The sequence below is a fragment of the Epinephelus moara genome, chromosome 14, assembly GCF_006386435.1.
Source record: "Epinephelus moara isolate mb chromosome 14, YSFRI_EMoa_1.0, whole genome shotgun sequence".
Classification (NCBI taxonomy): domain Eukaryota; kingdom Metazoa; phylum Chordata; class Actinopteri; order Perciformes; family Serranidae; genus Epinephelus; species Epinephelus moara.
In genome coordinates, this window is record NC_065519.1 from 26,394,562 (window position 1) to 26,415,755 (window position 21,194).

General features: G+C 41.4%; 4 protein-coding genes across 6 annotated transcripts; 1 reads left to right on the forward strand and 3 right to left on the reverse strand.

Annotated features, from left to right (window-relative positions):
* The first annotated feature begins 449 nt into the window (after nt 1-449).
* hmgcl (3-hydroxy-3-methylglutaryl-CoA lyase) lies at nt 450-3,471 on the forward strand. The gene is made up of 9 exons (XM_050061794.1): nt 450-582; nt 858-941; nt 1,135-1,242; nt 1,388-1,483; nt 1,599-1,747; nt 1,853-1,916; nt 2,054-2,242; nt 2,352-2,477; nt 2,705-3,471. Exons 1-9 carry the CDS (start codon nt 487-489, stop codon nt 2,804-2,806), a joined length of 1,014 nt encoding a protein of 337 aa, XP_049917751.1. The 5' UTR covers nt 450-486; the 3' UTR covers nt 2,807-3,471.
* A 610-nt stretch (nt 3,472-4,081) lies between these two features.
* On the reverse strand, nt 4,082-6,888 carry gjb3 (gap junction protein beta 3). The gene is made up of 2 exons (XM_050061796.1): nt 6,736-6,888; nt 4,082-6,084 (listed from the first exon to the last, which is right to left on the reverse strand). The coding sequence occupies exon 2, from the start codon at nt 6,012-6,014 to the stop codon at nt 5,148-5,150; it is 867 nt and encodes a 288-aa protein (XP_049917753.1). The 5' UTR covers nt 6,015-6,084; nt 6,736-6,888; the 3' UTR covers nt 4,082-5,147.
* Nucleotides 6,889-10,372: 3,484 nt separating this feature from the next.
* On the reverse strand, nt 10,373-14,349 carry gjb10 (gap junction protein beta 10). 3 transcript variants are annotated; one of them, XM_050061860.1, is made up of 2 exons: nt 14,234-14,349; nt 10,373-13,808 (listed from the first exon to the last, which is right to left on the reverse strand). In XM_050061860.1, exon 2 carries the CDS (start codon nt 13,703-13,705, stop codon nt 12,914-12,916), a length of 792 nt encoding a protein of 263 aa, XP_049917817.1. In that variant the 5' UTR covers nt 13,706-13,808; nt 14,234-14,349; the 3' UTR covers nt 10,373-12,913. The 3 variants fall into 3 exon arrangements, with proteins under 3 accessions (XP_049917817.1, XP_049917818.1, XP_049917819.1); XM_050061861.1 differs by having other exon boundaries at nt 10,373-13,740; nt 14,234-14,333; XM_050061862.1 differs by having other exon boundaries at nt 10,373-13,737; nt 14,234-14,316.
* A 366-nt stretch (nt 14,350-14,715) lies between these two features.
* ppie (peptidylprolyl isomerase E (cyclophilin E)) lies at nt 14,716-20,894 on the reverse strand. The gene is made up of 10 exons (XM_050061859.1): nt 20,825-20,894; nt 20,244-20,342; nt 18,960-19,003; nt 17,903-17,929; nt 17,710-17,791; nt 17,517-17,620; nt 17,308-17,431; nt 16,995-17,180; nt 16,749-16,891; nt 14,716-15,116 (listed from the first exon to the last, which is right to left on the reverse strand). The coding sequence occupies exons 1-10, from the start codon at nt 20,853-20,855 to the stop codon at nt 15,048-15,050; spliced, it is 909 nt and encodes a 302-aa protein (XP_049917816.1). The 5' UTR covers nt 20,856-20,894; the 3' UTR covers nt 14,716-15,047.
* Between the last annotated feature and the right edge of the window lie 300 nt (nt 20,895-21,194).

Consider the following 21,194-nt stretch of genomic DNA (forward strand, 5'->3'; position numbering starts at 1 on the left):
ATAATATTTAATTGTGTATACACTTTTTTTTTAATGTCATTTTAGAGAGGTATGTAAAGGCTTGAAAAACAAAAGTAACATGAGTATTCTTTTTAAAATCCCAAAAGCAAAAATATAGTAAGTTATTTTAAAATCCTTCATTTTTTTAAAAGTAAAAATTGTGTTTATGTAGTTGAAAATGATAATTTGACCAAAACGCAGCTGTAAAAGAGGTCAATTTCTACAGGAAGAACTAACTGACATTACCATTAGCGAAGCATTATAAACATATAGTTTTGGGTAAATATTATGTAGGATTTTTATACGTATTTAATTGGTAATGGGGGTTAAATTCAAATTAACACCTTTAATAAATTGATTCAAACATGATTTTTCAATTCAAATTCCCGGCCCATAGATGGCGCTTGCGGTGCTCTTACCATCTGCGAGGTCAACGTTCCTCCTCTGTCGGTGAAGAAGTGACGTCAGAAAAGAGGCTGAACCAACATGGCGGCTGTAATGAGGCTTGTCAACAGAAACACATTTAGTGCAGCAATGGGTCAACAGTATGTAGCGTTTAGCTCAGCAGCGAAAGTCAAAATAGTGAGTTATATTTCCCTTGTATCTTCCAGCTAATTGTATTGTGCATGTTTAGCTAGCTGTCTGAATGACAGCGCTGGTTAGTTAGCTGTTAGCGTCCTCAACGGTTAAGCTAACACGGATACGTTTGGTAACCTAGGTGCTGCTAGTTATGCTACCTGTCAGGCTGAACAGGTCAACTATTTGTAATGTAACGCAACTTTACACCTGTATTAAATGTGTGTGTGTGTGTGTGTGTGTGTGTGTGTGTGTGTGTGTGTGTGTGTGTGTGTGTGTAGGCTGGCGTAAGAGCAGGTAAAGCTCTTCCAGACATGGTGAAAATAGTGGAGGTGGGACCCAGAGATGGACTCCAGAATGAAAAGGTGAGATTATGTAAGATTAATTTGTTAATTTCATTACATAGCTGCCACTATGGCCAGGAAACATCTACATTAACGTTAACACTGCTCTGTTTTCAAGCATCCGTGTACAGAGATGGAGTAGGTGCACAGCTTATGTGTTATGTAACCAGTGTTTATCAAGCCTCATCTTGTTGCTTTACTGTTTCTACTCTAGACCATCGTGCCAACAGAGACCAAAATTCATTTGATTGACATGTTGTCAGCGTCAGGGCTGCCAGTCATTGAGGCCACCAGCTTTGTGTCCCCAAAATGGGTTCCACAGGTGAGTTTGTTCCCCCAGAGACATTCATGTGGAAAGTGCTGACACACCCCACACAGGGCAGTGCAGAAACTGCAATGTGTGGGAATGGAGTGGCCTTGTTTTCTCCAGCATTAAGTAGTTTCTGTCATGTTTGTCCTCATGTCAGATGGCAGACCAGGTGGAGGTGATGAAGGGCATCAGCAGGAAGCCTGGTGTGGCCTACCCGGTCCTCACCCCCAACCTCAAAGGTTTCCAGGCTGCTGTGAGTGTCAAGCATCATATACCAACATATTTTCCCAACGCAGCTTCTCATCCTGTCGGTGATGTGTCCAGAAAATTAATTTAAAATGCCTTATTCTTGCTTGTACTTACTACAGGTGAAGGCAGGAGCTTCAGAGGTAGCCATATTTGGTGCTGCGTCTGAGCTGTTCAGTAAGAAGAACATAAACTGCTCAGTGGATGAAAGTTTACAGCGCTTTGACGAGGTCATGAAAGCAGCAAAAGAGGCCGGTGTGCCAGTTAGAGGGTAGGATTACTTGCTCCCGCTTTACTCTCTACAAACATATAAATCATTGTAATTATAGGCTTTAATTTTTACTTGAGTTCCTCTCTCTGTTTCTTGTCACTGCAGTTACGTGTCGTGTGTCCTTGGATGCCCTTATGAAGGCAAGGTGGCACCTGAAAAAGTTGCACATGTGAGTTCTCACTTTATACATATTTACATTATGTGAACAGGCAGAAATGTATTCATTATCCTTTGACAAAAGACATAAATACAATGTAAGCACTGTCACTCATGAAACCAGGTCAAGATTTGATTCTGATCTTGCAGGTAGCTAAGCGTCTGTACTCCATGGGCTGCTATGAGATCTCTTTGGGTGACACTATTGGAGTGGGGACACCAGGTAGCATGACTGAAATGCTGGAAGCAGTGAGCAGAGAGGTGCCAGTTAACGCCTTGGCAGTGCACTGCCACGATACCTACGGCCAGGCCCTGGCTAACATCCTCGTAGCCTTACAGGTCAGACCTGGTTTATCCTAATGCTATTTGAAAATATCTGTAGCTGATTATTGTTGTTGCAGTGTTAATTTTAATTAGTTTCAAGGTAAAGATTGTCTTTGTTTTGCAGATGGGAGTCAGTGTGATAGACTCATCAGTGGCAGGACTCGGCGGCTGTCCGTATGCTCAGGGGGCTTCTGGGAATGTTGCTACTGAGGATGTAGTGTATATGCTGCATGGACTTGGAATTCAAACAGTAAGAAGGCACTATTTGTTTCTCTTTAGCCCCCCCCGTCTAAAAGTAGAGACTAAAGATGCTGCTCTTGCATTATTTTTCTTATGAGGGAGGAAAAACTGCTCTTTCATGAATTAAAGGCACCATTTTAGCAGAATATTCCAGTCTGCCCTGTCACCATTTAGTTTGCAGTTGTAATTCTGTACGATGTGAGCTATCTCAAGTTTAACTTTCTGTCCTCATCTCAGGGAGTGGACCTCTCAAAGCTGATGGATGCTGGAGCTTTCATCTGTCGAACCCTCAACAGGAAGACCAACTCCAAAGTAGCGCAGGCCACCTGCAAACTGTAGACAAAAACTAAACTATAGGCTTTTGCACAGACTGCACACTTCAGCACAACCGTGTAACCCGGAGCTGTCACCTTCTGTATGTTCACTTCTCCCCTTTGGTAATTCTAGTTTGATTCATCCTCTCCCGGTGTGAGAATATTACGTTAAGATTTGACCGGTACTCCTGACCCCTACCTCTGTTTAGATTAAAACCGTAGATATTCACTACATGAAAGCATAGCTGGAACAAGTGCCTTATCTGTCTAATCATACAGATCTTGCTTATCAAAAGCTATGCCTTCACCCATTCATTGATAGTGTGCTTACATTCTTTTCTGGACAGTGGGTAAGCCAAAATGAAGCACTTTGTTTATCGCAATAAATGAAGCAGTAAAAATGTCCTGGGGATGGATAATCTCACTGTTGATGTCGGAGAGAAGACGGAAGCATTGCTTTGACTTCTGTCAGTGTGTATATGCAGTGATCAGTGTCTTCAAATTAATTTTCTACACAGGGAGCATCTAAGGTAAATGTCACTCCTTATGAACTTGGGCATTGTACTGGCTTGTGAAAAAAAAATGTTGATGTGTGCTTTGTATTTATTGTAAAATGTCTCTTTAAATTTAACATGTACATATCCAACTAGATTTAAAAAAAAAGTTTCATAAATAAAATCTGTCATTAATTTAAAATTGAGAGCACTGTGATGAATCTAAAGGCTCTGAAACAGGCCATATAAATGGTTTAGCAAGAACTAAAGAATTGGATTTGTAATTTCTGCCCTGTTACAGTCAACACCGGATGGGTTTTTTTCTTTGTGGAAGAAAATTTGATTTGAAGCCATCATCGACAAAATACGGATCATAGGTGGGTGTTAATCTTTGACAAACTCCATAGTGATTTAGCAGTTTGTTGCGGAAATGATTCAGGATAAACAAAAACTGTTTTCTTCACCACTCCTTTTTAAGAACCTGACTGACAAGTCTGACAGGCAGACTGAGATTCTTACTGCAAGCCTCCACAACCCTTAGACACATACATCATGGGTATCGGAGACGAGAAAATAGTACGTCATGATGACTCACAGCTAGTTTAAATGGTAAAGTGCTAGTTGGCATGCAAGCCTGGTCATCGGCAGCGTAAGAACCTTCATTATGAGTCAGCAGTGATGGAAAAATTCAGTTCCTTATATAATAAGGATGATCAGAGAGTAGCGTGGGAGTAAAAAGAGTCCCACACGTGTAAATGGCAACCATAGCAGCCACTTACAGTTAAAACACCAAACAAACACACATTTAATAAATTTAATATATTTAGTTTTGTAAAAATGACATTATTAACAACAAGTGCATAAAATACAATTCCACCTGATGTCCACAGTGGACGATTAGGGACTCGCAAAAATGTTCAATGAGCCATCTGTTTGTGCGACTTCTCTTCCGAACTCCTCCTCTGTGCTCCCGCTCTACCAACACAGAATTAAACAGCAGCATTCCTTTCGCCTTTTTTGAATCAACAGTGGTCTTGGATTAGGCGAGTTTGTGTACAAGCACGTCAAAACACACAGGCGGCCTATGTACAGCGTGACCGTGCAGCATAAACCTGAGACCAAGCATATGTCCGCCAAGGCTTTAGATAAAGAAATATGTAAATGATACACACATTTTGTTGCTTATCTGAGAAAAAAAACTGCAGTTAAACATTTTTGGCCAGTTTGCACACCTTCAAGTATTACGCAGCCATAACTATATGACTTTGGAGCGTCCACACTCCGATGGAGAATTGCTAACCATTCGTCAATGTCATGAGGACAACAAATGGTGAGCATAAAGCTATTGTGTCAGTTCATTTCAAAAGAAGAGATCACCGAAATGTACATCTAACATCCAGTGACAACAGAGCCCTGACACACCACTGTATACACTGGCAGGGAGGGTGAATTCCTCTGCCAGGTGTGTCCTGCCTCCTCGAGTGAAGCTTTCAGTTCATTCCCCTCCTGTCAAAACTCAGATAGCAAGAAAGACAGAAACCTCACAGGAATGTGCTAATACGGGTGAAGGGGTGATGTTGACAAGGCACACAGACCTGTGCTGTATTCAAAAACCAACATATTAACAAATTGGCTTTTTAGCTGACTTGTAAATATTGAGTATGTTGACTTGGAAACCAAAGTTCATGCACTCAAAAAAAGAGTCTGTGAGATGTGAACACAGGCGCCCACGGGATGAATCCAGTACTGATGACTCAACTTCCAGGGTTTGACACATACTTTAGTTTGGCTCATAGTTCTAAGTCTGTTTTCTGAGGTTTGTCATTGAGTTCTAGTCCAAGCACTGCTGATCTCTTGATCGTCAGCCTCAGCTCATGAAAGAGACAGATTGGGGGCAGAGGCCCGAATCTTCTCCTCATGTTTGAGTGCAGATACAGGCCGCAGTGAAGCCTTGAACGCACTCCTAAAGGATGGAGGCTTGTCCTTTAGGTCCAGCCTCGACGTATTCACTTCGCAGTCGTCAAAGGGGCCCTTGTTGGTGTAGTCCTCGTGATGCACGGCCACGTTGCGATTGCGCCTCTTGACCTTGTTCGCGCATCGCACGATGCGTTTGGAGATGAGATATATGATCTCACAGATGTTTAGGATGATGCAGAGGGCCGACGCTCCGACCATGAAGTAGGTGAAGACCTTCTTCTCGGTGGGGTGGCCGATGTAGCAGTCCACCAGGTTGGGACAAGGATCCACGCCGCACTTGACCAGTCTTGGCAGGTAGAAGCTATCGTAGACACGGTGCAGGATGTAGAGGAAGGAGACCTCGATGCCCGTCTTTACGAAGAGGCTGACCAGATAGGTCCACCACAAGCCGCCGTGCTTCTTGCCTGTGTTGTTGTACAGCTTGCTGTTCTCCCCATGCTTTGCCCTGTGCTTGCGCTCACGGTCGTCACGGTACGCCACGTGCATGACCACCATGAAGGATGGGCAGGTGACGAAGATCAGCTGCAGGGCCCACAGGCGGATGTGGGAGATGGGGAAGAAGTGGTCGTAGCAGACGTTGGCGCAGCCCGGCTGCTTGGTATTGCAGTCAAAGTCCTTCTGCTCGTCTCCCCACACTCGCTCTGCCGCCACCACGTACACCATCACCCTGAACACAAACACCACAGAAAGCCATACCCGCCCGAATGCGGTGGAGTATTTATTCACCCCGCTGAGCAGGGCTTGGAAGGTCTTCCAGTCCATGTCCTTGGCTGGCGGTCAAAGTCGTCTTTTCTGGAGTTCCTCTCTCGCTGGTAGTAGTTTATCTTCGAACCTGGATGAGGCAGAATGAGGAATGAGTGAGCTGTTTTCATTATCTGCTGAGAATCCTGCTTTCACTCTCTTCAGTCACACATAACCTTTCATTCTGACTTTTTTTAAATCTCTGATTTTTCTTCCAAAGCTGATTGAATGTGAAAACATCTCCCACAGGCCTCATTTATCAGCCCTACCAGAAACAACCACTAACAATAACATACAGTTAGTGAGTAGGCCTCGAGCCAAACCGTTGAGGGAAACAAGTTGGACCAACGTTATTAACACACCCAGAGTTTATGAATATTTCAGAAAGCAGTACTTCCACTTTACAAATTCAAATCAAATATTTATTTAAGAAACAAAGTAAATACCATCAGCTGCCTGAACTGCATGTGTTAACACAAAAGCAGCCATTTAAACATGTACGGCTCTCAGAAAAACAGCCTTTTACGCACGGGCTGTTTGCGTTATTTGGACATATGGTCTTTTATAGGATTGGCTCATTACCGACATGAGGCGCTTCTACAACCACCAGGATTATTAATCGTTTCATAGATTGCTGTATAAAAGCCAGCGAATCGTTTCCAAATGGCTGAGACGCGAACTTTACGAAACTTGACTCATCTTAGACACATCAAAAGTTCACAAAAGCGGAGTTTTCACTTACCGAAAGAAGTATTAGTCCATTATTAGTTGACAGACACGCGGTTTCATATATTCCGAAGTGGTCTCTTGCCACTTTAATGTGGTTTTCGTCCTTTAACGCACAGATTTGGTTCCCCTCGACAGGTAAAGGAGCGCAGTGTTGAGAAATGCGCCTGTGGGTGGGGTTAAAGACGAAAGACTGGAACTACCCCAGATGTTCCTCTCTCCCTCCCTTCCCTCCCTCCCTCCTTCTCTCTGTCTCTTTCTCTCTCACTCACACCCCAGTGTTTGGTGGCAAATAATTTTGCATAACTGTTGTCACACTTAACATAATCTCCTGCTACTTTGAATAGGATTTGTAGCATGGGCGTACATGTGAGCAATAAAGTTTGGGACCAGATAAACCAATGAGAGCCTTGGGGATTTGAGTCCACACATGGTTCAGATTCATGGGGGACCACCAGGGTCCAACTCCTGTTAGATAGGGTCAAATGAGGCAAAGTGTTCTCTCATCATTATAAAGTTTAGAGGCGACAGATGTAGATCCATTGTTTTTGTGTTCCATGTCTCCAGGAAGTGCTTTGTCCCTGTCCCAACGTGCCTCTGAGTACTGCACACAGGAGGATGTAAGAGGCAGACACACCCTGAGGTGAATGCATTTTTTGTTGTTGTGCATGTCCTAACCCTTGTCTGGTTGCTGGTTTCCCAAAGTATGACTAAAAGATAAGTGTTGGGCAACATTTCCTCTGAGATTTTGTGAGGGTAGTAGGTACCTGAGGAAGGTGGGGTGGCAGGTGGAGAGGAGGTCAAAGTGGCGAGCTCAGTTAGAGTGAATTTGTCACAATGTAACGAGAAAAACAATTCAGTTTCCCTGTTCCTCTTAAGTTTATTTCCTGCACAACCATTCCTTCTTCTTTACTCAACACGAACACCAGTGCAAAAAAACCCATATTGTGTTTCCTTCATTCTTTTTGAGGCCAAGCTCTACTCAGATAACACTGTCACAGTTCATGAGCGCTTTTAAGCTCATCCGCATTGTCAGATCACGAGCTTTTGTCTCCACTTCATTCTTCACCTGCTTTCACCACCAAACTTATTTTCCTTACACTATACAGATACCCATCAGACCGCTGTACAGTGTTACTGCTCTGTAGGGAAAACCCAGCCCCTCATTTGCGGTGTTTGCGGTTGGATTTAAGTCCTCAGATGCTGTTAGCATAATAAAATATCAGCTTGCTCAGAATGCCATAGCTGTGCCAGAGCCTGCCGGTTCTTGCAGACCGGTGTGTGTGTTCAGAGCTATTGAATCCTGTATTTACATTATATGAAAGGATAAAAGACTCACTCATGTATCACCGGTCTGGAGTCAAGTCAAGTCAGAGTTATTTGTATTGCTCAGTAACAGTCACATACAATGTCTCACTGGGCTTTTTCTTTCAGGGACACAACTAAGCCCGACATTTCTAAAAGGGAAAGGAAGCACTCTCCAAAAGCTTTATAAGAACAACATGAATTATAACTGTAATTTACAGTATAAGGCTGTGTTGTAAGAGGTGGTGAGATGGCACATGCACAGACTGCAAAGTTAGGTAATGTGATAATCAAGCTGAGTTGCTGTTTTTTTGTCCTCACGTTGTTAAAGTGCTGAAAAAATGAGATGTGAAACTAAAATGTGGAATGCAATTCAGTTGTCTGGTACCCACAAGTGTAACCATTTTTTGCTGATTGTTGGTGTTCCCCAGGTCTTCTGGGTAGTGGGTAATAAGTGGGCTACAACATTAATTTCTTCCTCTTCGTTTAATTCTTACCAACACGGCAAGACAGTACTACCAAATCCCAACTTAGGGGGTACGGCAACCTCCCTTCACTGTTAAGCACAAGGCACTTACTCTCTCTTATGTATCACTCATACCTGTCCCCACAAAACAAGGGCAGGTAGGATCTAATTAGCTCATAACCAAGGAAACACAATGACTCCGCTTAAACATTGGACATTAAATTACAAATGAAACAATATACAAAGTACTATAAATGACAATGAAATAATTTACCAGTAACTCAATAATGCTGAATCTAATACTACTTAAATATAAATAATGCACCCATTAATAAATAACACAAAAATATAATGTTTGAAGTAATTATGGTTACACAAGTAATTAAATAGTACTTTTACATCTTTGAATGCATTTAGAGATTGTTTGTTATATTTTCATCTGTGTGCACATAATAAACACATTTTATGATATAAAAGACTGAATTTATCTGTCGTCATGAGTGAAAAGTAAAGCTATAAAGAGAATTTTATAGTTTTGGCGATAGGTGTAAATGTCAGGGGGGGATGCAGGTGACACGTCCCCCTTAAAGGGGAACTAATGTTTTTTTCAACCTGGGCCCTATTTTCCGATCTACTTTTGTCTAAATGAGTGATAGGATGTTCAATATTTTACATTTCTCCAGTACGAAGCTAGGGCTGACCTGCCTGCACCCCGTGAGCACATGCTATATTAAATAATAGGGCACTGGAACAGTGTCAAACAACGTCAAAATGCGTCCACTAAAAGTGGATTTTTTTCACACAGATAGGCTCGGATTGTTAGGGTAATTATCCGACAACATAACGGAAAGGAGAAATGAATGTCTGTGTTTACCTTTAGCTGGATTCGGACATGTTCCTCTGCCTGTTGCAATTTTAGTATATGTGCTACCGAAGTAACACTGCTCCCTCTCTCTCCTCGTCCGCTCTTCAGTTTCAATGAGTTCTGCGTGTGTGTACGTCAGTGTTCTCCGTGTTCAAATAAATACGGGCGGTCATCAAATTCAAATGTCTCATCCAGATCCAGTTGGTCAAAATCGGGTAAAAAGTCAGCCATGATTAATGTAAACAGAGTAATTCCTCGCGTTTATAAGGTCACTCCAGCGATAACTTCCTGCAACAACTCAAATATCGCGAGACCTGAGATTTCAGAGCCAGACCTTCACTCTCTGAGTGAGTGTTTTGACTTGCCACAACAAACATGTCTGAATTTTTACCCGATTTTGACCAACTGGATCTGGATGGACCATATTTATTAGAACACGGACGTACACGGACGTACACAGATGCAGAGCTCATTGAAACTGAAAAGCAGACGAGGAGAGAGAGAGAGCAGTGTTACTTCGGTAGCACATATACTAAAATTGCAACAGGCAGAGGAACATGTCCGAATCCAGCTAAAGGTAAACACACACCTTCATTTCTCCTTTCTGTTATGTTGTCGGATAATTATACTAACAATCTGAGCCGACGTTTTTTGACGCTGTCCCAGTGCCCTATTATTTAATATTGCGCATGCTCACGGGCTGCAGGCAGGTCAGCCCTAGCTTCGTACTGGAGAAATGTAAAATATTGAACATCCTATCATTCATTTAGACAAAAGTAGATCGGAAAATAGAACCCAGGTTGAAAAAAACATTAGTTCCCCTTTAAGATTTAGAGCATGTGCATTTGTCCCTATCAATAAAAACATAAAAAATGGCACTGGTCTTTTGATTCAGATGACAAGTGATGCAGAAAAGGCACAAACTGGTCCATAAAATTCACAAGAATGTAAGAAATAAAGTGTTTGATGTGCAAAAAAATATTCAGTTCAATTCAATTTTATTTATGAAGCCCAATATCACAGTCACAATTTGCCTCAGAGGGCCTTACAGCATACAACATCCCTCTATCCTTGGACCCTCACAGCAGATAAGAAGAAACTCCCCAAAATAAACCTTTAACAGAGAAAAAACATGGTAGAAACCTCAGGAGGAGCAACTGAGGAGGGATCCCTCTTCCAGCATGGTCTCATGTTGAAATAAAACTTACACCCTTGGTTATGGCGCCTCTAAATTTAAACACTGCATCTCGAAGTCTTGCAGCCATGAGCTAAAACTCTCAGAGTATTGTTAGAAGTATCAGCTGCAGCTGTGCTTTTCAGGAAAATTCATCTGTGCCATAAAGCCCGGGCACATGAACATCTGTAAGTGCAGCATTTAAAGCAGTTCATCTGACAGTAATTGCATTTCAGAGAGAGGGGGGGGAGGGAAAAAAGAGTTGTCTCTCGCCTCCAGATGAAGAACTGGTCCAGGCAGTTGGCCAGGACACACCTGGAAGGAATGTGTCCCAATGACTCAACCGCTGCCAGCCGCAAGTCTCAACAAGACCGACCAACACAAACAGGATAAACACATTACTTATCAGGGGTGGTACTGTGAAAGGAAGGAAATGTACCAGCGCAGAGAAGGCAGGGACGAGAGGAGGAATACTGCCTGAAAAGTGTTGGGAGGATCTTGAAAAGAGAGTGATAGTCAGCTTCATGTGAGGAACCACCCTGTCAGCCTTGACAAACAATAAAGACAAAGAGACTGCGCACACTGGAGCTTGTTTATTTTTTCAGAGCTTGTTGCACTTCATATCTGACGTAACACTTGAATTGAGAGCTTTAATTGTTGCCCCACTGGCCCTCAGATAAGGAAAATTCTATCCATACTGTGTTCTTGTACATGGATGTGTAGACAATAAAGTTCTCTTGAGTCTCAAATCATCCACAAATACCTAGTTTTCCACTTCCTCATTGTGCATTCAGATATCCATCTGTGACATTCCTGCTGCCATCAAACACAGTGGAGATGAAAAATTACTTTTCGGCAGCAGCTTGTCTTTCCTGAAAACAGGGCCCTGGTTATACCATGATAATCCACAGACCTCTCTTGTTAAGAGTTCATCGGAACTACCGTCACCTGACATAGATATTAATGGTTCAAGTGACATCTGTTAACAGAGGTGCCTGCGGATTATCTTTTCATCGTTTGTTTAAAAACACTTTGCTGTTTGAGTTTTTAAAAATGTCATAGTTTATTGCTCCGAGCAGCACAAGCTATATTTATTCTCTTCTGTGGTATTGAGGTGGAGGCAGATATCTCCAAACCTCAGCAGAGCGAATTAAAAATATCCAACTGGCTCCACAAGAGAAGAAGAAGAAAATATGAGTATTCATTCTCACTATATCACTTCTATGGAAGGTTGTAGTGTAAATACTGGAGTCATCCATTCAGAGGCGGCACTGACAGACAAATTCCTGCACTGGGTGGGTCCACACTCGTCAACACGGGTGATTCAAACTGAGGGGTGGGAGACTCCTCCTTTGCCCGTCTTAACGTACCAATCTACCCAAACAATGAGGGAGCTGCTCTTAGCAACAGAGCAATCTGTGCGCTGATGAGGGGGGAGGGCTTTATGAAACACATGGAAAAAGTGGAAGAAGGAGGAAAGTGGGAGATCTTTGTCAAACCACAGAACTTGTGCAGAATCAACAAACCCTTTGGCTTACATTGTTCTTCTACTTCCTATGCTTAGACACATTTTCTCTTACAGCATTTGTTATGACAAATGGCGTGTGCACTGCTGTGTATGGGCTTTTCTAAACTGTCTTAAAAAACATGAAAAAAACACGTTTTCAAAACATGAAAATATCATCTTTAATGAAAAATATTATTAACATCTGTGCAGCCACACTGCACCTCAGCACTGTGAGACATCCTGATATTATTAACAACTGTGTTTACAACACTGCATTTGGACTTCATCGCTCTCTCCTCCCTGTATACAGGAAGCACTTTAAAAACAGGTCAGAGCAGCAACATGCACAACAGCAGTATCTTTCAAACCTTTTTGATAAATAAAGTATTCACAAGAGTCAAATGTAAACATGTGAGTGAAGGGAAAAGACGTTGAACAGCCTGAACTAAGTATTTCAGGGTTGGGCGCAGAGCAGGAGGAAAACTTTACACAGAAAACCACATGTGTTTGTAAAACCATCTCCTAACCATGGAGTGACTCATAGCTGGTTTCAAGGCTAATTCTGAATCACACAAACTTGATTTTCTCTGCCAGGGCTGCAGAACTTCGTCTGTACAAAAGTCTCTGTAAATACTCCGACCCAAACCCACAATTGTGAGCACATTCCAGATCTATGACACATATGCATCGTGGTCCAGGATTTCTCTGACAGTGAACATTATAACAGTAAAGAACTACCTCAGTAGCAGTTCAGAGTCTGAGTACACAAATGTCTGCTGACAAGTCTATGAGGGAAGTGCCTGTGGAGGGGGGAGAGGCACATTTCCTTTCCCATGACATTGTTCTTAATTAAGTCTTTGCCTTTATTGCCGTTATCTCAAGATATGGCAACGCAGTATGAAGGAGCAGGCGTTTCAGGGGTGGATTTGCACGTCCCCTTTAGATTGTTTGAGTCCATCAAGTTGCTTCCGCTGGACAGTGTGTTGGTCATGACCTGGCGAGAGTTCTGGACTGAGCTGAAACATTCATGGCAGCGTTTCCCAACCAGGTAGAGGATTTCTAAGACAGAGAGGAAGATGCATGCCAGGCTGGTGACCACCATGAAGATGGTGAAGATTCGTTTCTCGGTGGGCCGAGCGATGAAGCAGTCCACCTTGTTGGGACACGGCTTCTGTTCACACTTGATGAGCGAGGGGAAGTCATAACCCTCGTAGATGTGGTACAGGAGGTAGACGAAGGTGGCATCCACACCTATTTTGAAGACCAAAGTAAGGACATAGGTCCACCACAGGCCCCCACGCTTCTTGCCCGTGTTCTGGTAGAGGCGGTGGCAGTTCTCGCCGTACTTGAGCCGGTGTTTCCGCTCCCTGTCGTCCCTGTAGGCTACGTGCATCACCACCAGGAGAGAGGGGCAGGTGACGAAGATGAGCTGCAGGGCCCACAGGCGGACGTGGGAGACAGGGAAGAAGTGGTCGTAGCAGACGTTGTGGCACCCAGGCTGAGCCGTGTTGCATTTGAAGTCTTTCTGTTCGTCGCCCCATACCTTCTCCGCCGCCACCACAAACACCATGACCCTGAAGAGGAAGACGATAGAGAGCCAAACTCGGCCGAAGGCTGTGGAGTACTTGTTCACCCCACTGAGGAGGCCCTGGAGGAATGCCCAGTTCATGACGAGGTTTGTTCACAGTCTGCCTTCTCTTCCTGCTGATGGAAGACAGAGGAAGCTCTTTTCAAGCTGAAACAGTACAGACAAAACTCAGGCATCTACCAGCCTGGAGGAAAAAGAAAAGAGCCATGTCACAGATGTAGAAGACTAAGACAACAAAGAAAAAATACTAAGGTGGAGCGGGGTTATTAGCATATACATTCATGTGTTTACATATCTTTAAGGCAAAGACATAAAAGAAAAAAGAGCAACCTGAGCGCCTTAAGTTACCCGAAAACGTTTATTTAACAGCAGACTTTCTCACTATACAAGCAATAACTTTTAAATTCGTCGCTGTGCTGAAACACTGTCAAACAACACTTACTCAATCAGCCATACACTTCTCAGCGACTACAGTAAACGCGTTAAAGTTTGTACTTTCCGTGCGTAAATGCGCGTATCCACAATATCCACGTCTAAAAACCTACTAAATCCGAACAGCTTCGCGCTATTGTCCGATTCCGTACTTCATATATTGATCTGAATACTTACAGTTTAAACGCTGTTGTTTCGCCTCAGTGTCGAAGCGGAGGAACAGGCTTCGGGATGAACCTCACCGATGAGAATCTGGGTAGATTTCTCAACAGCACGGGAGTGGAGGGGGTGGAGTTGATCGCCTGACATTTCTTTTCCCCACTTAACCTGCTCAGGTGTGGCTGCTTCACTGCACCAAATACTTGTTTGTCCAATGAAGTGAGGAGAGAGGTTAACGTTTGATTCTCGTATTTATTTAATTACTTTAAGATCATTTGCAGAAACTCCCTGCACGTGACCACTTACTTGAAATCCAATTAATATACATATTTTTGTTTGCATGATTTGAGGTGTCATTTAGTAGACATTATTCTATTTCCTGCCCAGGACTACAGATGAAAATTAGTGTATAGCTAACTGGTACAGCTAAGTAGGTGTGCACTGTCCCTGTTGAATAAATAAAATAAAAAAATTTTTTAAAAAAAGTGTTTGAACTCAAATTTTATTAACAAATTTTTTTTTATTTTTTTTGCAAAAACTTTTGACAACAGGTTCCTTTTTTTAAACTTAAAATGAATAAAGAAAATATGTGCTACAAATAGGTAATTATGCAGCTCTAACGGGGTCAGCCAACAATCAGCAAATCAATGTTACATTTAATTTACACAAAGTAAAAGACATCAATCTGTGGTTTCTTTTTATAAAAAAAGGGTGTTAATTGAAATATTTACATGGCAGATGACGTGTATTCAAAGTACAAAAGACCATGAAAACACTCTCAGACACACTGTCTCCGCAGACAAATACAAACAAGCACGCGCTTCGTTTTCGTTCACACATATTCTCCACAGTCAGAGATGATGACTTTCTGCTTCGGCTTGCCGTCTTTATTTCCCTGAGCCTGCAGAGAGAAAACACAATTAACGACACAGCAAATACTTACTGAAATTGAGCTTTATTATCTTCACCTTTTACAAGCTTTTATAACAACATGATCAGCAATTATCAATATAACATAAAGCCCAGACAGATGTTTGACTTCCAGGTTTATAATCCAGATCACAAATATCTTCCTATTTTTGCAACTGAAATAAAATTAACTTGATGTCATCCCTAAAAATTCATTAATACTACTACTGATGATACTGATGATAATAATGATAGTGGTGGTGGTGGTAGTAGTAACAATAGTAATAATAATAATCTTTATTGTCCACAATGTGGAAATTTGCACATCATAATAAGGCCACAACACATACAATAAATAACAAAACATTCACAGTACAGACAACAAGACGTGTATGTATTTCAGTATGAATGGTGGTTACAAATTTAGCAAAGTTATTACATTTGGTATCAAAGATTTGTAAATGTTCCTGGTTGCTACAGCAGCACTGCGTCATCCTGAGGGCAATTTTATGAATACTTTAAAAAGCGGGTGAAATGTGTCTTTGGGCTTTTTGTTACACCTGCATTTTATATATGTCCAGTTGTTTCTCTTTCCAAATAATCTTACTGGCCATGTTTGTAATTCTGGACAGTCTATCTTTGCTCTTAGCTTCCAGGTGCCCACACCACATACACATGTTAAAAGTTCAAATACTTTTAACAGCATTCGGTAAATCAACAGATATTTCTGCCGATTTCTAAAGCCCAGTTCAGACCAAAGAATTTGCTTTGAGACACAACTGTTACGGAACGTTGCAGAGAAAAGTTGCAGCGGTGTAAACTGGCAGTCTGAACTTGACTCAAGCTGGCTGATGGCGTCACCTGCAACTTAGCTGGTCAAATCACCAGCGGCCGGTTTTGGAATGTAAAGCTTGTCACCTGTTTATACAGCCAGCTGGCTTGAAGTGAAATACTAGGTCAAGTCAAAATGACCACAGACAGCGTATTTGCTTGCTGTGGCAGGTGCTCCGTCCTCATGGTGTGCCGGTGTCAGACGGTGTGTCGCTGCTGCTGCTCGCTGTTTGTGCTTATGCCCCCTCACACACACACACATTCTCATTGACAACTAATTGGCACTGCTTACTTATATAACTGTCGTATTTATTATGAATACAGTCCATCTGATGCTCATTTTGTTTATATTTTTCACCGTTTCATCACTACTACAAATGCAACTGTACCCAGTATCTCATTGTCACTGTCCTCATTCATATGTTAAGAAGCTACAAATTATATTCAGCCACAAAATAAGCCTGAAAAGCTGCAAAAAGAGCAGAAGTACAGATTTGTTGCAAAGAGATGATACTGCCTCATCTAGTTGCATTGGTGTATACTGGCAGGTTTTTTAGAACGTTGCAAAATAGTGCGTTGCACATAGTTGCTTGTTTCAACTTGTCTGGTCGCAAATCTTTTGTCTGGACTGGGCTGAACAGTTTACAAATTTTGGTTATTGTTGTACACATGTATATTTATTCACATGTAGTAATAACGAGAAGCAAATAGTGATGTATGTGATTAAAGGTTACACTGGGTAATAATAGTCAAGTTAAGTTTCTAAGTCTCAGTAAATCCTTTTGTCCCTCACCTCCATTGCACGGAGCACATCCATGCCCTCCACCAGATCTCCAAACACCACATGTTTGCCATCCAGCCAGTCTGTTTTGTCGGTGGTGATGAAGAACTGCGAGCCGTTAGTGTTTGGCCCAGAGTTGGCCATGGAGAGCTGCCCTGTGAGCACGAGAGACAACATTTGGCCAGTTATCCACAGGATCTGCTAGTGAACCTTCATGCTCAATCACAGAGTCCACAGACTCCACACGAAACTCCTCACCTGGCGCGGTGTGTTTGAGGACAAAGTTTTCATCATCAAACTTTCGTCCGTAGATGGATTTGCCTCCAGTGCCGTTGTGGTTGGTGAAGTCTCCTCCTTGACACATAAACTGAGGGATGATACGATGGAAGCTGCTGCCCTTAAAGCCAAAGCCCTTCTCATGCGTGCACAGGCAGCGGAAATTCTCTATGAGATATAAGAGAAGATGCTGGTGTCAATATTTGCCAACACATTATTTTGTTTTCCAACCTGTGCAGCTACAGTATATATTTTTGAGAAAGATTTAAAGATAAAAGCCCTGCAGCATACACACCTACTGTCATGGGAACAATGTCAGCCCGAAGAAGAAAGCGTAGTCTTCCTGCCGGCTTGTTTCCAATCTTGATGTCCATGTAGACCTGAGGATTAACTCTGCCCTTTTTAGCTGGGGGTTCGTCCTACAAACACAAATTATACTTATGTCACTATCTAAACATAAATAAGAGTCAGGGGCATCATTGCAAGCTAGGAAAGCTATCTCACTTCCTGTGTTGCAGTGTTGGTTGTCTCGCTACCCGCTGTCTCCGCCTCAGCCTCCTCTGAGGTCTTCCCTGAGAACTTCTTCAGCCAGTCATCATCCGACCACACTGATGGGAAAGTCAGAGTCAAAATCAGAACCAATGATTTCAACTACTGTCCACGCAGAGGCTTTTATAAACAAGTTTTCGTCAATCACCTGGTCGAGAAGAACCTTCTTTGATTCTCATGGGCTTGGCGGTGTTGACCCGGATAGTCCGACCAAAAAGCTCAGACTCATTCTTACAGAGAAAAAGAACAAAAACATCAAATGTTAAAACAGGAAGCTCATCTGCTGGATCTCTGGGGTAAACTCACAACGACTAGGTCTCTGAAACAGAAATAAAACTTACCATGTTATCAATAGCTGCTGCAGCATCCTACAGGAGACAAAGACAATATATTGGTTAAGAGCACAGAAATAGTTACCATTGAAGTCCTCATTATGCGTCAATAACCAACCATGTTTACACTGAATCCATCACCAGAGACAGCATTCCAATTAGAGGTGTTGTGATATACTGGTACTGATGATAACCATGAGTATTTAAAAATGAAATATCAATATCATGTTGATAAAACAGATGTGATAATATTGTCTAAATAATCCAGTGCCTCTTAAATCATTTCCATTTCTTTCTGTTCTCTCTTTGTCTCCTTCCTGGAGCAACACCTGATTTCCTCTCACTATTTATTAAGTGTAATTGCTGGATTTGTACACTTTTGTACAGTTGTGGTTACAGACTCTCTGTCTCCTTATACTCATATTTTAATGTAAGTCATTTACCAAGAAAAAAAAAAAGAAAAAAAGAAATACAAACAGCACAAGCTAAAGATGGATTTTACTGATAACATTATTATTATTTTCAATTTTTTTTATAGCTATCATTATATTATAGTTACTGTAAACTCTTTTTGCCGTGATAATGGTGTGGTGAAAATTTGATATTGTGCCTGCACTAATTCCAGAAAACTGTGTATAAAGGATGCTGATAAGTGTATTCAGTTCTTATCCTGTTTAAATGCAAGAGCACGGCCATATTAATAAATGGGAATCGCCCCTCTTACACAACGAACATCATCCTTCTTGTGTGTTAATATTATTGTATACACTAAGTACATTTTTTACATTTAATGACTGTACCTTAAAGTACATTTGTTAGCAAGCAGATGGATTACTGTATGTTTGGAAATTCAGTTAAATTTGAGATAGTATTGTAGTTCAGTTACGGTGTGTACATGTTCAACATCTGTAGTCTGAACGTGACCTTATTCAGGTTAAAGTAATTAGCAGTTAAAGTAATATTAACTAATGGAGATTTTCATAAAGAATTAGTGTTGTCTTAATTTGTGTATCATCAGAATATTGCAGCATTAAGTGTGTACTTCAGTGCTATAACCAATACATACCTCTGCCAATTCAAACTCAATGAACGCAAATCCTCTGTGCTTTTCTGAAAACAGAACATAAGACACATTAATACAGATTAATATTCATATTACCCACACTGTTTACACTGTTACACAGAAAAAGTGGAGTTACTGTCACTTACATCTAGGGCTGTCACTAACGATTATTTTCATTGTCGACTAATCTGTCGATTATTTCTTCGATTAGTTGACTAATCATTTCATTGAAAAATGTGTTAAAATGTTGAAAAATGTTGGTCTGTCTCGCCCAAACCCCAAAATTACGTCATCTAATGTTTTGTTTCATACTCATGCCGAAGGGTTTTAGTTCACTGTCACGGGAGAGTGTGTAAAGCTGCCAATATTTGAACGTAAGAAGCTGTAATAAGAGTATTTTGGGGTACTTTTATAGTACTTTTCTATGAAAAATGTCTCAAACTGATTAGTCGACTACTAAAATAGTCACCGATTATTTGAATAGTGGATTAGTCATCGATTAGTCGACTAATCGCGGCAGCCCTACTTACATTACATTTTGTTGTGACTGCTTAGGGAATATTTTTGCAAAAACTTTACACCAAACCAGCAAAACATTATACATCTCTCGCAAAACCAAAGCATTCTTGCAAAACTCTTTAAACTCTTGTGTTTTTGCATCAATACAGTACACACAAACATTCCTTTGAATAAGCACATGGAGCACTAACTACACACTGATAGTGTAAATGCAAAACACTTGTGGCTTTTGATTTTTCTGTGTGCGGGGCATAGCAGTCTGCTTAGAGTTTTGCATTCACAAATGTATCCAAATGTGTGAAGTATAAATGTGTATCCACACATAACACACTATCAGTACAAATAAGGGGGACGTTTTTTTGCTAACCATCCTATTACTCCTAAAAGCACAGCGATAGAAAATCAAAAACATTTAGGTTAGAAAAAAAGAGCAGAAAAACAGACTAAATGGGCCCTTATTTGTGGCTCTGGTCATAATACTTCCTCTGCATCTCTGTCCAATATTGGCCCCCACTGTTGTCCAAATGTTTACCTGTTTTCTATTTATAGTGCTCAAGCTCTGCTTTGCAAGTGAACTCAATATCTAAAACTGTTTTCACACCATGTGTCAGTGTGGAGAAGACACTGGCAAGCAGAGATAAAGCAGAGAACCTACACACTTGATAAATGCATTGACTACAAGTGTTACTGGTTGCACAGAAAGTGCTGCAAGAATCGCTGTTAGTGTGTAAGCATTCAGGAAAACTGACAGAAAACTCCTGATCTTACCTGTTTCATAGTCTAATGGTATCTGGATGTCTGTGATGTCTCCAAACGGAATGAAAGCTGCATGTAACACCTTCTCATCCACCTCCTCTGCAAGGCCACCTGACACAAACACACCATACTGACACTGAGCTGATGGACAGTATGTTTACTACTGACATGTCATATAAAATTAACAATGAAGAAATATTTGTGTGTATACTTCATAAGCAGAGGATAACGGGACAGGTTTGCGTGCTACGTTCAAGGTACATGAGGAACCAAAGGAGTCCTGAGTTCCCGAGGCTGAAGTTTATTTATGTTTAATTACAGCTTGTACAGAGTTCATTAACAACTTTACTCAAGGCGTCGAGGAAACTGTACGAAGTTTTAAATTAACAAAGTTGCCATGTTTTCAGGTGACGCTTTTAAGTTTCACCGGCTAAAACTTTCCGTATCAGAGTTTTATTCATATTATCTGAACTTATACATATTTAGTTGTGTTTCGTTGTATTATTTAAAACGTATTCTCTTTAATACGTTCGCTAGATTTACCGAAACAACGCAATATTAACGTATTTTTATGAAAAGTAACACTAACTTACCAACATACAGCACTCGTTTGTTAGCCGCCATATTGGATTCAACCCTTCAACTTTGACCTCAGCTGCTTGTGATTGGCGCAGAGAGGCTAAAGCCCGCCTCCCAATGAGGAAATATTGTCTCGCGCCACCTGTCGGAGGAAACTGTCATTACTCAACTCTCACCTTTTTATACCACAGCCTTTCTGTTACTGAGAAGGTCAGTTTCATTTTCATATTTTGCAACTTCGTCTTATACAAATATTCCTAAAACTGTACCTATATATTATATTTCTATTTTCCAACCATTATTGTGAACAACATTTTTTTCAGTTTTAAAGGAAACACGGTTGGCATTTGGACAGAATGAGAGTTGAGTTTGATATTTGAGCTT

Excerpts from the sequence above, each read along its gene's own strand:
- hmgcl (XM_050061794.1), top strand. The coding sequence starts at position 487 with ATGGCGGCTGTAATGAGGCTTGTCAACAGAAACACATTTAGTGCAGCA. Across the intron at positions 583-857 it reads CAGCAGCGAAAGTCAAAATA|GCTGGCGTAAGAGCAGGTAA; the intron begins GTGAGTTATATT and ends GTGTGTGTGTAG. Across the intron at positions 1,748-1,852 it reads GCCGGTGTGCCAGTTAGAGG|TTACGTGTCGTGTGTCCTTG; the intron begins GTAGGATTACTT and ends TTGTCACTGCAG.
- gjb3 (XM_050061796.1), bottom strand. The coding sequence starts at position 6,014 with ATGGACTGGAAGACCTTCCAAGCCCTGCTCAGCGGGGTGAATAAATAC.
- gjb10 (XM_050061860.1), bottom strand. The coding sequence starts at position 13,705 with ATGAACTGGGCATTCCTCCAGGGCCTCCTCAGTGGGGTGAACAAGTAC.
- ppie (XM_050061859.1), bottom strand. The coding sequence starts at position 20,855 with ATGGCGGCTAACAAACGAGTGCTGTATGTTG. Across the intron at positions 20,343-20,824 it reads CAAACGAGTGCTGTATGTTG|GTGGCCTTGCAGAGGAGGTG; the intron begins GTAAGTTAGTGT and ends TGTTTGTGTCAG. Across the intron at positions 16,892-16,994 it reads CCTCAAACACACCGCGCCAG|GGCAGCTCTCCATGGCCAAC; the intron begins GTGAGGAGTTTC and ends TCGTGCTCACAG.